This window comes from Triticum aestivum, chromosome 3D (genome assembly GCF_018294505.1).
Source record: "Triticum aestivum cultivar Chinese Spring chromosome 3D, IWGSC CS RefSeq v2.1, whole genome shotgun sequence".
NCBI lineage: Eukaryota > Viridiplantae > Streptophyta > Magnoliopsida > Poales > Poaceae > Triticum > Triticum aestivum.
This window is the reverse complement of record NC_057802.1, coordinates 29,281,462-29,299,694: the sequence shown is the minus strand read 5'-3', so window position 1 is coordinate 29,299,694 and position 18,233 is coordinate 29,281,462. Positions and strand designations below refer to the sequence as shown.

Below are 18,233 nucleotides of genomic sequence, written 5' to 3'. Positions count from 1 at the left end.
GTTTTCAAGTTTTGGGTAAAGATTCGATGGAATATGGAATAAGGAGTGGCAAGAGCCTAAGCTTGGGGATGCCCAAGGCACCCCAAGGTAATATTCAAGGATGACCAAGAGCCTAAGCTTGGGGATGCCCCTGATGGCATCCCCTCTTTCGTCTTCATTCATCGGTAACTTTACTTGAAGCTATATTTTTATTCACCACATGATATGTGTTTTGCTTGGAGCGTCATTTTATTTTCTTTTGTTTTGCTTGATGTTTGAATAAAATACCAAGATCGGAAATTCTTAAATGTTAGAGAGTCTTCACATAGTTGCATAATTATTAAACTACTCATTGATCTTCACTTATATCTTTCGGAGTAGTTTGTCGTTTGCTCTAGTGCTTCAGTTACATCCGTTTAGAGCACGGCGGTGGTTTTATTTTGAAGAAATAGATGAACTCTCGTGCTTCACTTATATTTTTTTTAGAGTCCTAAACAGCATGTTAATTTGCTTTGGTTATGAATTTAGTCCTAATATGATGGGCATCCAAAATGGTTATAATAAAAACTTTCATATAAAGTGCATTGAATACTATGAGAAGTTTGATACTTGATGATTGTTTTGAGATATGAAGATGGTGATATTAGAGTCATGCTAGTAGAGTAGTTTTGAATTTGAGAAATACTTGTGTTAAAGTTTGTGATTCTCGTAGCATGCACGTATGGTGAACCGTTATGTGATGAAGTCGGAGCATGATTTATTTATTGTTTGTCTTCCTTATGAGTGGCGGTCGGGGACGAGCGATGGTCTTTTCCTACCAATCTATCCCCCTAGGAGCATGCGCGTAATACTTTGTTTTGATAACTAATAGATTTTTGCAACAAGTATATGAGTTCTTTTGACTAATGTTGAGTCCATGGATTATATGCACTTTTTTCCTTCCACCATTGCTAGCCTCTCTACTACGCGCACTTTTCGCCGGTATCATACACCCACCATATACCTTCCTCAAAACAGCCACCATGCCTACCTATCATGGCATTTCCATAGCCATTCTGAGATATATTGCCATGCAACTTACCACCGTTCCGTTTACTATGACACGCTCCATCATTGTCATATTGCTTTGCATGATCATGTAGTTGACATCGTATTTGTGGCAAAGCCACCGTTCATTATCTTTATACATGTCACTCTTGATTCATTGCATATCCTGGTACACCGCCGGAGGCATTCATATAGAGTCATATTTTGTTCTAAGTATCGAGTTGTAATTCTTGAGTTGTAAGTAAATAAAAGTGTGATGATCATCATTATTAGAGCATTGTCCCAGTGAGGAAAAGATGATGGAGACTATGATTACCCACAAGTCGGGATGAGACTCCGGACTAAAAAAAAAGAGGCCATAAAAAAAGAGAAAAGGCCCAAACAAAAAAATAAAAAAAATGAGAGAAAAAGAGAGAAGGGACAATGCTGCTACCTCTTGAGCACTGCGTTTGTTTTCCCTTGAAGAGGAAAGGGTGATGCAGTAAAGTAGCGTATTTCCCTCAGTTTTTGAGAACCAAGGTATCAATCCAGTAGGAGACCACGCACGAGTCCCTCGCACCTACACAAAATAACAAGAACCTCGCAACCAACGCGATAAAGGGGTTGTCAATCCCTCAACGGTCACTTACGAGAGTGAGATCTGATAGATATGATAAGATAATATTTTTGGTATTTTTATGATAAAGATGCAAAGCAAAATAAAAGGCAATAAAAATAACTAAGTGTTGGAAGATTAATATGATGGAAAATAGACCCGGGGGCCATAGGTTTCACTATTGAGCAATTGATAGAATTGAGCATAGTTATGAGAATATCTAGGTATGATCATGTATATAGGCATCACGTCCAAGACAAGTAGACCGACTCCTGCCTGCATCTACTACTATTACTCCACACATCGACCGCTATCCAGCATGCATCTAGAGTATTAAGTTCAAAAGAACAGAGTAACGCTTTAAGTAAGATGACATGATGTAGAGGGATAAACTCATGCAATATGATATAAATCCCATCTTGTTATCCTCGATGGCAACAATACAATACGTGCCTTGCTGCCCCTACTGTCACTGGGAAAGGACACCGCAAGATTGAACCCAAAGCTAAGCACTTCTCCCATTGCAAGAAAGATCAATCTAGTAGGCCAAACCAAACTGATAATTCGAAGAGACTTGCAAAGATAACCAATCATACATAAAAGAATTCAGAGAAGATTCAAATATTGTTCATAGATAAACTTGATCATAAATCCACAATTCATCGGTCTCAACAAACACATACATCGAATAGATCTCCACGAGAATCGTGGAGAACTTTGTATTGAGATCCAAAGAGAGAGAAGAAGCCATCTAGCTAATAACTATGGACCCGAAGGTCTGAGGTAAACTACTCACACATCATCGGAGAGGCTATGGTGTTGATGTAGAAGCCCTCCGTGATCAATGCCCCCTCCGGCAGGACGCCGGAAAAGGCCCCAAGATGGGATCTCACGGGTACAGAAGGTTGCGGCGGTGGAATTAGGTTTTCGTGGATGCCTCTGTTAGTTTGGGGGTACGTAGGTATATATAGGAGGAAGAAGTACGTCGGTGGAGCAACATGGGCCCCACGAGGGTGGAGGGCGCCTGGGGGGGTAGGCGCGCCCCCTACCTCGTGCCCTCCTGGTAGCTTTCTTTACGTAGGGTCCAAGTCCTCTGGATCACGTTCGTTCCAAAAATCATGTTCCCGAAGGTTTCATTCCGTTTGGACTCCGTTTGATATTCTTTTTCTACGAAACTCTGAAATAGGCAAAAAAACAGCAATTCTGGGCTGGGCCTCCGGTTAATAGGTTAGTCCCAAAAATAATATAAAAGTGTATAATAAAGCCCGTTAAACATCCAAAACAGAATATAATATAGCATGAAGCAATAAAAAATTATAGATACGATGGAGACGTATCAAGCATCCCCAAGCTTAATTCATGCTCGTCCTCGAGTAGGTAAATGATAAAAACAGAATTTTTGATGCGGAATGCTACTTGGCATAATTTTTAATGTAATTCTCTTATTTGTGGTATGAATGTTCAGATCCGAAAGATTCAAGACAAAAGTTTAATATTGTCATAAAAATAATAATACTTCAAGCATACTAACTAAGCAATCATGTCTTCTCAAAATAACATGGCCAAAGAAAGTTATCCCTACAAAATCATATAGTTTGGCTATGCTCTATCTTCACCACACAAAGTATTTAAATCATGCACAACCCCGATGACAAGCCAAGCAATTGTTTCATACTTTTGGTATTCTCAAACTTTTCAACCTTCACGCAATACATGAGCGTGAGCCATGGATATAGCACTATATGTGGAATAGAAGGGTGGTTGTGGAGAAGACAAAAAAGGAGAAGATACTCTCACATCAACTAGGCATATCATGAAGGAAATATGACCTAGAGGCAATAATAAAGTTATTATTTATTTCCTTATTTCATGATAAATGTTTATTATTCATGCTAGAATTGTATTAACCGGAAACTTGATACATGTGTGAATACATAGACAAAAAGAGTGTCACTAGTATGCCTCTACTTGACTAGCCCATTGAATCAAAGATGGTTAAGTTTCCTAGCCATAGACATGAGTTGTCATTTGATTAACGGGATCACATCATTAGGAGAATGATTTGATTGACTTGACCCATTCCGTTAGCTTAGCATTTGATCGTTTAGTATGTTTCTATTGCTTTCTTCATGACTTATACATGTTCCTATGACTATGAGATTATGCAACTCTCGTTTACCGGAGGAACACTTTGTGTGCTACCAAACGTCACAACGTACCTGGGTGATTATAAAGGTGCTCTACAGGTGTCTCCGAAGGTACTTGTTGGGTTGGTGTATTTCGAGATTAGGATTTGTCACTCCGATTGTCGGAGAGGTATCTCTGGGCCCACTCGGTAATGCACATCACTATAAGCCTTGCAAGCATTGTAACTAATGAAGTTATTTGCGAGACAATGTATTACGAAACGAGTAAAGAGACTTGCCGTTAATGAGATTGAACTAGGTATTGAGATACCGACGATCGAATCTCGGGCAAGTAACATACCGATGACAAAGGGAACAACGTATGTTGTTATGCGGTTTGACCGATAAAGATCTTCGTAGAATATGTAGGAGCCAATATGAGCATCCAGGTTCCGCTATTGGTTATTAACCGGAGACGTGTCTCGGTCATGTCTACATAGTTCTCAAACCCGTAGGGTCCGCACGCTTAACGTTCGGTGACGATTTGTATTATGAGTTTATGTGTTTTGACGTATCGAAGGTAGTTCAGAGTCCCGGATGAGATCGGGGACATGACGAGGAGTCTCGAAATGGTCGATACGTAAAGATCGATATATTGGATGACTATATTCAGACATCGGAAAGGTTCCGAGTGATTCGGGTATTTTTCGGAGTACCGGAGAGTTACGGGAATTCGCCGGGGAGTATATGGGCCTTATTGGGCTTTAGGGGAAAGAGATAAGAGAGGCTGCACGCCCCCCAAGGCCTAGTCCTAATTGGACTAGGGGGAGGGGCTGCGCCCCCTCCTTCCTTCTCTTCTCTCTTCCCTTTCCTTGACTCCTACTCCTACTACTTGGAAGGGGGGATCCTACTCCCGGTGGGAGTAGGACTCCTCCAGGGTGCGCCATAGGGGCCGGCCCTCTCCCCCCTCCTCCACTCCTTTATATACGTGGCCAGGGGGCCCCCCATAGACACAACAATTGATCTCTTGATCTCTTAGCCGTGTGCGGTGCCCCCCTCCACCATAATCCACCTCGATAATATCGTAGCGGTGCTTAGGCGAAGCCCTGCATCGGTAGAACATCATCATCGTCACCACGCCGTCGTGCTGACGGAACTCCCCCTCAAAGCTCGGCTGGATCAGAGTTCGAGGGACGTCATCGAGCTGAACGTGTGCTGAACTCGGAGGTGCCGTACGTTCGGTACTTGATCGGTCGGATCGTGAAGGCATACGACTACATCAACTGCGTTGTGGTAACGCTTCCGCTTTCGGTCTACGAGGGTATGTGGACACACTCTCCCCTCTCGTTGCTATGCATCACCATGATCTTGCGTGTGCGTAGGATTTTTTTTGAAACTACTACGTTCCCCAACATATCAACGGGCTATGGAGATGCCCATTAATAGATATCGATGTGAGTGAGTAGGGATTGCCGTGCAACGGATGCACTAGAGCTATAAGTATATGAAAGCTCAACAATGGAAACTAAGTGGGTGTGCATCCAACTCGCTTGCTCACAAAGACCTAGGGCATTTTGAGGAAGCCCATCATTGGAATATACAAGCCAAGTTCTATAATGAAAAATCCCCACTAGTATATGAAAGTGATATCATAGGAGACTCTCTGTCATGAAGATCATGGTGCTACTTTGAAGCACAAGTGTGGTAAAAGGATAGTAACATTGTCCCTTCTCTCATTTTCTCTTTTTTTTGTTTGGGCCTTTTCTTGTTTTTTTTACTTTTCTCTTTTTTTAGTCCGGAGTCTCATCCTGACTTATGGGGGAATCATAGTCTCCATCATCATTTCCTCACTTGGGACAATGCTCTAAAAATGATGATCATCACGCTTTTATTTACTTACACCTCAACAATTACAACTCAATACTTAGAACAAAATATGACTCTATGTGAATGCCTCCGGCGGTGTACCAGGAATGAATCAAGAGTGACATGTATGAAAGAATTATGAACGGTGGCTTTACCACAAATACGATGTCAACTACATGATCATGCGAAGCAATATGACAATGATGAAGCGTGTCATAGCAAATGGAATGGTGGTAAGTTGCATGGCAATATATCTCGGAATGGCTATGGACATGCCATGATAGGTAGGTATGGTGGCTGTTTTGAGGAAGGTATATGGTGGGTGTATGATACCGGCAAAAAGTGCGCGACATTAGAGAGGCTAGCAATGGTGGAAGGAAGAAAAGTGCGTATAATCCATGGACTCAACATTAGTCATAAAGAAACTCATATACCTATTGCAAAAATCTACTCATAAGGAAAAGACCATCGCTCGTCCCCGACCGACATTAGAGAATCGTGGAGAACTTTGTATTGAGATCCAAAGAGAGAGAAGACATCTAGCTAATAACTGTGGACCCGAAGGTCTAAGGTAAACTACTCACACATCATCGGAGAGGCTATGGTGTTGATGTAGAAGCCCTCCGTGATCAATGCCCCCTCCGGCAGGACGCCGGAAAAGGCCCCAAGATGGGATCTCACGGGTACAGAAGGTTGCGGCGGTGGAATTAGGTTTTCGTGGATGCCTCTGTTGGTTTGGGGGTACGTAGGTATATATAGGAGGAAGAAGTACGTCGGTGGAGCAACGTGGGCCCCACGAGGGTGGAGGGCGCGCCTGGGGGGGGGGTAGGCGCGCCCGCTACCTCGTGCCCTCCTGGTAGCTTTCTTGACATAGGGTCCAAGTCCTCTGGATCACGTTCGTTCCAAAAATCACGTTCCCGAAGGTTTCATTCTGTTTGGACTCCGTTTGATATTCTTTTTCTGCGAAACTCTGAAATAGGCAAAAAAAACAGCAATTCTGGGCTGGGCCTCCGATTAATAGGTTAGTCCCAAAAATAATATAAAAGTGTATAATAAAGCCGGTTAAACATCCACAACAGAATATAATATAGCATGAAACAATCAAAAATTATATATACGTTGGAGACGTATCAAATGCTACTATCCTTTTACCACACTTGTGCTTCAAAGTAGCACCATGATCATCATGATTGAGAGTCTCCTATGTTGTCACTTTCATATACTAGTGGGAATTTTACATTATAGAACTTGGCTTGTATATTCCAATGATGGGCTTCCTCAAAATGCCCTAGGTCTTCGTGAGCAAACGAGTTGGATGCACACCCACTTAGTTTTCATTATTGAGCTTTCATACACTTATAGCTCTAGTGCATCCATTACATGGCAATCCCTACTCACTCACATTAATATCTATTAATGGGCATCTCCATAGCCCGTTGATACGCCTAGTTGATGTGAGACTATCTTCTCCTTTTTGTCTTCTCCACAACCACCATTCTATTCCACCTATAGTGCTATATCCATGGCTCACGCTCATGTATTGCGTGAAGATTGAAAAGTTTGAGAACACCAAAAGTATGAAACAATTGCTTGGCTTGTCATCGGGGTTGTGCATGATTTAAATATTTTGTGTGGTGAAGATAGATCATAGCCGGACTATATGACTTTGTAGGGATAGCTTGCTTTGGCCATGCTATTTTGAGAAGACATGGTTGCTTTGTTAGTATGCTTGAAATATTATTGTTCTCATGTCAATATTAAACTTTTGTTTTGAATCTTATGGATCTGAATATTCCTGCCACAATAAAGAAGATATCATTGATAAATATGTTAGGTAGCATTCCACATCAAAAATTCTGTTTTTATCATTTACCTACTCGAGGACAAGCAGTAATTAAGCTTGGGGATGCTGATACGTCTCCAACGTATCTATAATTTTTTATTGTTCCATGCTATTATATTATCTGTTTTGGATGTTTATGGGCTTTATTATACACTTTTATATTATTTTTGGGACTAACCTATTAACCGGAGGCCCAGCTCAAATTGTTGTTTTCTTGCCTATTTCAGTGTTTTGAAGAAAAGGAATATCAAACAGAGTCCAAACAGAATGAAACCTTCGGGAGAGTTATGTTTGGAACGGAAGCAATCTAGGAGACTTGGAGTACACGTCAGGGAAGCTTCGAGGTGGTCACGAGGCAGGGAGGCGCGCCCTACCCCCCTGGGCGCGCCCCCCACCCTCGTGGGCCCCTCGTGGCTCCCCTGACCAACTTCTTTTGCCTATATATGTGCATATACCCTAAAAACATCGAGCAACAGAATAGATCGGGAGTCCCGCCGCCGCAAGCCTCTGTAGCCACCAAAAACCAATCGGGACCCTGTTTCGACACCCTGTCGGAGGGGGGATCCCTCACCTGTGGCCATCTTCATCATCTCGGCGCTCTTCGTGACGAGGAGGGAGTAGTTCACCCTCGGTGCTGAGGGTATGTACCAGTAGCTATGTGTTTGATCACTCTCTCCCTCTCTTGTTCTTGAGGTGATACGATCTTGATGTATCGCAAGCTTTGCTATTATAGTTGGATCTTATGATGTTTCTCCCCCTCTACTCTCTTGTAATGGATTGATTTTTCCCTTTGAAGTTATCTTATCGGATTGAGTTTTTAAAGATTTGAGAACACTTGATGTATGTCTTGCACGTGCTTATCTGTGGTGACAATGGGATATCACGTGATCTACTTGATGTATGTTTTGGTGATCAACTTGCGGGTTCCGTGACCTCGTGAACTTATGCATAGGGGTTGGCACACGTTTTCGTCTTGACTCTCCGGTAGAAACTTTGGGGCACTCTTTGAAGTTCTTTGTGTTGGATGAATAGATGAATCTAAGATTGTGTGATGCATATCGTATAATCATACCCACGGATACTTGAGGTGACATTGGAGTATCTAGGTGACATTAGGGTTTTGATTGATTTGTGTCTTAAGGTGTTATTCTAGTACGAACTCTGTGATAGATCGAACGGAAAGAATAGCTTCATGTTATTTTACTACGGACTCTTGAATAGATCGATCAGAAAGGATAACTTTGAGGTGGTTTCGTACCCTACCATAATCTCTTCGTTTGTTCTCCGCTATTAGTGACTTTGGAGTGACTCTTTGTTGCATGTTGAGGGATAGTTATATGATCCAATTATGTTATTATTGTTGAGAGAACTTGCACTAGTGAAAGTATGAACCCTAGGCCTTGTTTCCTAGCATTACAATACCGTTTATGCTCACTTTTATCATTAGTTACCTTGCTGTTTTTATATTTTCGGATTACAAAAACCTATATCTACCATCCATATTGCACTTGTATCACCATCTCTTCGTCGAACTAGTGCACCTATACAATTTACCATTGTATTGGATGTGTTGGGGACACAAGAGACTCTTTTTTATTTGGTTGCACGGTTGTTTGAGAGAGACCATCTTCATCCTACGCCTCCCACGGATTGATAAACCTTAGGTCATCCACTTGAGGGAAATTTGCTACTGTCCTACAAACCTCTGCACTTGGAGGCCCAACAACGTCTACAAGAAGAAGGTTGTGTAGTAGACATCAGGGGGGCGCGCAGCCTCCCCTCTTTCTTTTCCCTAAAGCCCAATAAGGCCCATATACTCCCCGGCGAATTCCCATAACTCTCCGGTACTCCGAAAAATACCCGAATCACTCGGAACCTTTCCGAAGTCCGAATATAGTCGTCCAATCTATTGATCTTTACGTCTCGACCATTTCGAGACTCCTCGTCATGTCCCCGATCTCATCTGGGACTCCGAACTACCTTCGGTACATCAAAACACATAAACTCATATTACCGATCGTCACCGAACGTTAAGTGTGCGGACCCTACGGGTTCGAGAACTATGTAGACATGACCGAGACACATCTCCGGTCAATAACCAATAGCAGAACCTGGATGCTCATATTGTCTCCCACATATTCTACGAAGATCTTTATCGGTCAAACCGCATAACAACATATATTGTTCCCTTTGTCATCGGTATGTTACTTGCCCGAGATTCAATCGTCGGTATCTCAATACCTAGCTCAATCTCGTTACCGGCAAGTCTCTTTACTCGTTCCGTAATGCATCATCCCGCAACTAACTCATTAGTCACATTGCTTGCAAGGCTTATAGTGATGTGCATTACCGAGAGGGCCCAGAGATACCTCTCCGACAATCGGAGTGACAAATCCTAATCTCGATCTATGCCAACTCAACAAGTACCATCGGAGACACCTGTAGAGCACCTTGATAATCACCCAGTTACTTTGTGACGTTTGGTAGCACACAAAGTGTTCCTCCGGTAATCGGGAGTTGCATAATCTCATAGTTATAGGAACATGTATAAGTCATGAAGAAAGCAATAGCAGTAAACTAAAACGATCAAGTGCTAAGCTAACGGAATGGGTCAAGTCAATCACATTATTCTCCTAATGATGTGATCCCGTTTATCAAATGACAACTCATTTCTATGGCTAGGAAACTTAACCATCTTTGATCAACGAGCTAGTCAAGTAGAGGCATACTAGTGACACTCTGTTTTGTCTATGTATTCACACATGTATTATGTTTCCGGTTAATACAATTCTAGCATGAATAATAAACATTTATCATGAAATAAGGAAATAAATAATAACTTTATTATTGCCTCTAGGTCATATTTCTTCAATAACTACGACAAAGGATACTACCTAGGTGATGGTATCTATCCTCAATGGACCACTATTATAAAGACAATCCCCAACCATGTCGGAGAGAAGAGGAAATGATTTGCCCAAGAGCAAGAGAGTGCTTGGAAGGATGTCGAGCGTGCCTTTGGTGTTATGCAATCTCGATGGGGCATTGTTCCGTATCCTGCTAGAACTTGGAGCACCAAAAAGTTGTGGGATATGATGACTGCTTGTGTGATCATGCACAATATGATCGTAGAGGATGAGCGCCCGAAACATATTAACAATCAAGGGTTTCAGTTTTAGGGTGATAATGTTGTCTGAACATGGAGGAGGAGCGACAACGTTTGCACAGTTCATCCAGTTTCATCATGAAATGCGTGATTGGAAAACTCACATGCAGCTACAAAATAATTTGGTTGAGTATATGTGGGCTCATCTTGGCAACCAATAGATGTATCTTTTAAAAAATGTATTTGAGACAATTTATTTCATTCGGCTTGTAAACCTATGCTAAATTTATTTGGTTGTGAAACTATGCTATTTTTGTTTTGCTTGTGAAACTATGCAAAATGTGTGCATATTTGTTAAAAACGGCGCCAGCCGGCCAAGCCGGTAAATATGAATCGGTGCGTTGGGCGCACTGCCGGCCCAGATTATAAACAAAGCGGCCACCAAGGAGGCGGCAGATCCAAACGGACAAATACTGGACAAAATCATCGTCCGTGTTAGAGTTGCTCTTAGCATACTAGTACTTATCATTCAGAATGTATCGAATTTCCATATAATGTATCAAAGTACAGTATTTTTTTCCCAAAAGAAGAGAAAGAATGATAAGTACTTTTAAAATTTTCATAGCATTACGCAGATCAACTCCAAAAAAAAACATCAGAGGATATGGTTGTTGCTTTGGCAGTCAGTGAAACGACTTCTTGGGCAAGGCTAAGATGGCGACCTCCACATCTTCCGTCGCCCCGGCTGCCATTGCCGCATCTTCTTGTTCGGCCACTTCGTCTTCCGGCTTCACCACGGCCACTGGACTGGTCGCCTCCAGGTCCACCAGAGTGGCAGCTGGCTTCGCAATGGCTGCTGAACTGGGGGCCGCCGGCGCCATGGCGGCCACTGGACTAGTCACAAGTCCAACAACGTCTACAAGAAGAAGGTTGTGTAGTAGACATCAGGGGGGCGCGCAGCCTCCCCTCTTTCTTTTCCCTAAAGCCCAATAAGGCCCATATACTCCCCGGCGAATTCCCGTAACTCTCCGGTACTCCGAAAAATACCCGAATCACTCGGAACCTTTCCGAAGTCCGAATATAGTCGTCCAATCTATTGATCTTTACGTCTCGACCATTTCGAGACTCCTCGTCATGTCCCCGATCTCATCTGGGACTCCGAACTACCTTCGGTACATCAAAACACATAAACTCATATTACCGATCGTCACCGAACGTTAAGTGTGCGGACCCTACGGGTTCGAGAACTATGTAGACATGACCGAGACACGTCTCCGGTCAATAACCAATAGCGGAACCTGGATGCTCATATTGTCTCCCACATATTCTACGAAGATCTTTATAGGTCAAACCGCATAACAACATACATTGTTCCCTTTGTCATCGGTATGTTACTTGCCCGAGATTCAATCGTTGGTATCTCAATACCTAGCTCAATCTCGTTACCGGCAAGTCTCTTTACTCGTTCCGTAATGCATCATCCCGCAACTAACTCATTAGTCACATTGCTTGCAAGGCTTATAGTGATGTGCATTACCGAGAGGGCCCAGAGATACCTCTCCGACAATTGGAGTGACAAATCCTAATCTCGATCTATGCCAACTCAACAAGTACCATCGGAGACACCTGTAGAGCACCTTTATAATCACCCAGTTACTTTGTGACGTTTGGTAGCACACAAAGTGTTCCTCCGGTAATCGGGAGTTGCATAATCTCATATCCCTGAAACCCTTGATTGTTAATATGTTTCGGGCGCTCATCCTCTACGATCATATTGTGCATGATCACACAAGCAGTCATCATCTCCCACAACTTTTTGGTGCTCCAAGTTCTAGCAGGATACGGAACAATGCCCCATCGAGATTGCAGAACACCAAAGGCACGCTCGACATCCTTCCAAGCACTCTCTTGCTCTTCGGCAAATCATTTCCTCTTCTCTCCGACATGGTTGGGGATTGTCTTTATAATAGTGGTCCATTGAGGATAGATACCATCACCTAGGTAGTATCCTTTGTCGTAGTTATTGAAGAAATATGCCCTAGAGGCAATAATAAAGTTATTATTTATTTCCTTATATCATGATAAATGTTTATTATTCATGCTAGAATTGTATTAACCGGAAACATAATACATGTGTGAATACATAGACAAACAGAGTGTCACTAGTATGCCTCTACTTGACTAGCTCGTTAATCAAAGATGGTTATGTTTCCTAGCCATAGACATGAGTTGTCATTTGATTAACGAGATCACCTCATTAGGAGAATGACGTGATTGACTTGACCCTTTCCGTTAGCTTAGCACTCGATCGTTTAGTATGTTGCTATTGCTTTCTTCATGACTTATACATGTTCCTATGACTATGAGATTATGCAACTCCCGTTTACCGGAGGAACACTTTGTGTGCTACCAAACGTCACAACGTAAATGGGTGATTATAAAGGTGCTCTACAGGTGTCTCCAAAGGTACTTGTTGGGTTGGCGTATTTCGAGATTAGGATTTGTCACTCCAATTGTCGGAGAGGTATCTCTGGGCCCACTCGGTAATGCACATCACTATAAGCCTTGCAAGCATTGTGACTAATGAGTTAGTTGCGGGATGATGTGTTACGGAACGAGTAAAGAGACTTGCCAGTAACGAGATTAAACTAGGTATCGAGATACCGACGATCGAATCTCGGGCAAGTAACATACCGATGACAAAGGGAACAACGTATGTTGTTATGCGGTCTGACCGATAAAGATCTTCGTAGAATATGTGGGAGCCAATATGGGCATCCAGGTCCCGCTATTGGTTATTGACCGGAGACGTGTCTCGGTCATGTCTACATAGTTCTCGAACCCGTAGGGTCCGCACGCTTAACGTTACGATGACAGTTTTATTGAGTTTTGATGTACCGAAGGAGTTCGGAGTCCCGGATGAGACCGGGGATATGACGAGGAGTCTCGAAATGGTCGAGACGTAAAGATCGATATATTGGACGACTATATTCGGACTTCGGAAAGGTTCCGAGTGATTCGGGTATTTTTCGGAGTACCGGAGAGTTACGGGAATACGTATTGGGCCTTACTGGGCCATACGGGAAAGAAGGAAAAGGGCCTCAAGGTTGGCCGCACCCCTCCCCTTGGTCTGGTCCGAATTGGACTAGGGAAGGGGGGCGCCCCCTTCCTTCCTTCTTTTTTTCCCTTCCTCTTTTCCTATTCCATATGGGAGGTGGAATCCTACTAGGACTAGGGAGTCCTAGTAGGACTCCACACTTGGTGCGCCCCCTCCTAGGGCCGGCCTCCTCCTCCCTTGCTCCTTTATATACGGGGGCAGGGGGGCACCCCAGAGACACAACAATTGATCCTTGAGATCTCTTAGCCGTGTGCGGTGCCCCCCTCCACCAAATTACACCTCGATAATACCGTTGCGGAGCTTAGGCGAAGCCCTGCGTCGGTGGAACATCATCATCGTCACCACGCCGTCGTGCTGACGAAACTCTCCCTCAACACTCGGCTGGATCGGAGTTTGAGGGACGTCATCGAGCTGAATGTGTGTAGAACTCGGAGGTGTTGTATGTTCGGTACTTGATCGGTCGGATCGTAAAGACGTACGACTACATCAACCGCGTTGTGATAACGCTTCCGCTGTCGGTCTACGAGGGTACGTGGACAACACTCTCCCCTCTCGTTGCTATGCATCACCATGATCTTGCGTGTGCGTAGCAAATTTTTTAAAATTACTACGTTCCCCAACACTGGCTCCTAGATTGATTCGGCGACTACCATGGACGATGGGAGCTGACTATCAACACATGCGAGAGGAAGAAAAAGACACGTGAAAGAATATACGCGAATATTCTTTTTTACAGATCCGTTATGCGGGGTCTGCATCTGCGGCCGTCCGCGCCGGCCCGCAAAGACGTTTTTTCGTGAACTGCAAAAGCGTTTTACGGGCCGGCGGGATGCGAGGTCTGCTAGAGATGCTCTTAGGCGATTGATCGCTTTTCCGGCTTTATCTCAATGGGAGGTGGTCGCAGATCTCAGACGAAAGATTTATGACTACGAGGATGGTTAGTGAGGTTTTTTTTGATAATATTTTTTAGGATTTTTTTTATACGTGGTATTTAAAGTGATGAGAAGTACTTGTGCTTAAAACGGAACAAAAGATGGAATCGTCGGACGAATCGTCTAGTTCTCCTCGACATGTGTTCAGCTCAAAAGAAAGTCAGGAAAACGGACTTCTGCATCCTCTAGTCCTCCTCCTCCTTCACGTGCCTAGTGCCCTGCGGCCACCAATGCCTTGCGCATTTCAGGCAAAAGGCTCGGAGCCCAAGCCCCCGTTTACAGTCCGTCTGATCCAGACTCGGTTCGGGAAACCATTGTCCTGACTCCTGAGCTCCGCAGTGAACAACAAGCTTGTGATAATGTGCATCTCCCATTTCACCAACTGAAAGGCATTTGGGCTCCTCTTCTTTTACCGGCCGAGCTCCCTTTTCCTCACCCCCTTCCCTTACTCTTCCACCTAGTGAAAATGTTTCGCCGGAGACTGAGGGAGAAGGTTTTGCCCAAGAACTAGTAGTATGCAGGGCGCCGGCGACGAGGGAGGGAACAGGGGTTCACCGTCGACGATGGAGGAGGCCTTGGGGATCGCCAAGAAGGCGAGGCTGGAGGAGCTACCCAACGGCCATGTGAAGCAAGAAGAGATCGGCGTGCATCATGCGGTCGGAGGAGACGACGGAGGAGCAATCGTTCCCGCGGAGGCGGGGCACGGCTCCAGAGTGGAGCTCGCGGTGAAGATCGACATGAGCGTGCTTCACTGCCCGCTCTGCACCCTCCCCTTCAAGCCTCCCGTCTTCCAGGTTCTTGTCTCCCTCTGTTTCTTGCACACCCCGGTGGATTCTTGCGTGCAGATGTGCTGATTTACGGCCGGACTCCGATCTTTGTGCAGTGCAACAAAGGCGGGCACCTGGCCTGCGGCGGCTGCGTGGCCCTGCTGCCCGGCGGACAGTGCAGGGCGTGCGAGGACGGCGGCCGGTTCTTCCACCCCTGCCCCGCGCTGGACGCCGTCGTGTCGTCGACCAAGGTCGAGTGCACCAACGCCGGGTGCCAGACGTACGTGCCCTACCACGAGGCCGCCGACCACCGGAGCGCCTGCCCCCACGCGCCCTGCGCCTGCACGGAGCCCGGCTGCGGCTTCGTCGGCGCCCCGCAGGCGCTCGCGGGCCACCTCGCGGACCTCCACTCGGTGCCGGTGCGCACCGTGCAGTACGGCCGGGTCAGCCAGGTCCCGGTGTCGGGGCCGCGGCAGCTGCTCGTCGGCGAGGAGGACGGCCGCGCGTTCCTCCTGACCGTGGGCGCGCTCGGGGCCGCCGCGGCCGCCGTGTCGGTGGTGTGCGTCAGGGCGAGCGCGGCCACGCAGCCGCGCTTCTCGTGCAAGATGTGGGTGAGCCTGCCGCAACCGGCGAGCGGCGGCAGGTCTGACATGGTCCTGGTGGACATCCAGGTGAGGAGCAGCGCCACGCCCGGCGCCGTGGTCGCCGTGAACGAACCGACGTTCCTGGCGTTGCCGCGGATGTACATGGTTCCGGTGGCCGGGGATGCGGCGTCCATGGAGGTTCCCCTCAACATCCGCATCGACAAGATCTCCCGCTGATCCTGCGGATTGATTGATCGATGTATCCCTTCTACTACTGTCAGTTCGTGCTTAAACTGTTTGGGTGCTGTTAATTAAAGATTTATGAGTGCAATGTCTTCCGGATGAGCTGCACTGAAATTTACCGCCCATGCCTTGCCGTTTTGGTGCGAGATGCTCTACGCATGCCGACTGGCACCACCCCGGTTCGGGAAAGCTTTGCCCGGCCAGCACTCCACACTCAACAGGTCCTCCGTCGCCTCCTCCTCTACTGCTGCTATCTATCAGAAGCAAGCAGAGGCAGCTTTAGCTCTGCGCCGTGGTGGACTGTTGTATGGTGTCATATGCCTCCTCCATGTTCATTATGCTCAAGGCCAGAGCCATTTAACAGCATTTCTATCCCCGTTATTTTCCAGTTTTTAATGTGTTATACTCCCTCAGTTCCTAAATATAAGTCTATTTGGAGATGTCTATATGCATCCGTATGTAGTCTTTTATTGGAATCTCCAAAAAGACTTATATTTAGGAACGGAGGGAGTATGTTACTCGCGGTTCTCTCTGTCGTATAATTATGCATCTTAGCTAGCTGGTGCGATATTTTCCGCCGTGCCTTCTAGAACATCTAATTTCTGATTTCACACCAACCCCCCATATCTCGGGTAGAGAGTAAAAATATAAAATTGATGACAAACCCGCAAAAGTAATACGTAGGACCTAACAGTATATTAGGGTTGTCAAATTTTGTAGGAGTAAATCCTGCATCTTGAGCATTTTCTAATAGCGCAAAAGATTTCCTTTTCTTTTTTCAACCATATCAGGAACACTTCCTGCTCTAAATAACATCAGCTATATATGCTTGTGCTGTTCTGAACTATCCGGACAAGATGAAATGATTTAGACAACATCAACTGAACTAAAATGATGTTTCCCCAAAAGCAAACAAAAAACTGACTGATGTTGTTCAGCCTCCACAGTTGTAAGTTCATCAATGAACAGAACTAAAACATAGCTTCAGCCTTCATGTAACAAACATATTTTTTCCCACAAATTTATAAATGTAGTTACTTTCACAAATTTCAACCTATTGCCGGGTTGGCTACATCTCAGGATGGCAAGACGCATCTGGCTAGTTTTCGCTAGTCACGAGTAACAGCAGTCATGGGCCTTTTCCAAGTACACCAAAATACCATTTAGTAATGTGCATGAGAAAACAAGTTCAAAATCGTTTCGAGATACTTAATTCGAAGCAGCAGCTTGTGAGACATTAGTATCGCAGAATGGCACATGAACAGCCGGGTTACAATTATTCCTTTATGAAAATGTTCACATTTATGAACTGGGTTTCAGAGCGGCAACAACAACACTCAACAAAAATTGCCTAAACATATAAGGTTTTTTGGAGCTGGAAATTAAGCAATTTGCGGTTAAGCTTAATCCAATATTTTTTTTTGAATGTAATGCTTAATCCAATCTAGCAATAGGAAAAGTGAACTTTTTATTTGTTTAGGCCGGGCTGGCTTTTGTTTTGGGGGAGTCTAGGTCCAACTAACGAAGTCCACATAACAAGTTTTCAACTTAGAAGTGAAGGGATGTTTCCAACACCATCTCGTTCCAACCTAGAACGAGCAGGGTTGCCCTCGATTACAGATCTAAACTCCTTTCTAGACTAAACTACGAACAAATATAAGAGATAGGGGGTTGAGGACTTAAGGATCGGGATAAGAAGGTTGGATTATTGGAGATGGGTTATTGGGTTTGACAAAAGCAATGTTGTGATTCCAGGGCGAGGTGTTGGAACGATACCAAGCCACTCTCCACTTGGGAAGTCCTCCAACATTGCATAGAGCCATATGTATGTATACTGCCTTCGATCCATTACAAGTGTCACAGTTTTGAACTAACCCCAGTTCAAAACTGCGATATTTATTTTGAATCAGAGGAAATACAATAATTTCTTAGCTTGCTCCCTTGGTATCCTGCTAGGAGGTATGTGGTTATGAGTGGGTGGACGGAAGGGCCTGCATAACGGGACACCAAAGTATTTTTTCTTCTTC

At 44.7% G+C, this 18,233-nt stretch overlaps 1 protein-coding gene across 1 annotated transcript; it reads left to right on the top strand.

Annotated features, from left to right (window-relative positions):
* Positions 1-14,799: 14,799 nt before the first annotated feature.
* Positions 14,800-16,301, top strand: LOC123073916 (putative E3 ubiquitin-protein ligase SINA-like 6). Its single transcript, XM_044496910.1, has 2 exons — positions 14,800-15,406; positions 15,496-16,301. The coding sequence occupies exons 1-2, from the start codon at positions 15,128-15,130 to the stop codon at positions 16,198-16,200; spliced, it is 984 nt and encodes a 327-aa protein (XP_044352845.1). The 5' UTR covers positions 14,800-15,127; the 3' UTR covers positions 16,201-16,301.
* The last annotated feature ends 1,932 nt before the right edge of the window (positions 16,302-18,233 follow it).

Excerpts from the sequence above, each read along its gene's own strand:
- LOC123073916 (XM_044496910.1), top strand. The coding sequence starts at position 15,128 with ATGCAGGGCGCCGGCGACGAGGGAGGGAACAGGGGTTCACCGTCGACG. Across the intron at positions 15,407-15,495 it reads TCAAGCCTCCCGTCTTCCAG|TGCAACAAAGGCGGGCACCT; the intron begins GTTCTTGTCTCC and ends ATCTTTGTGCAG.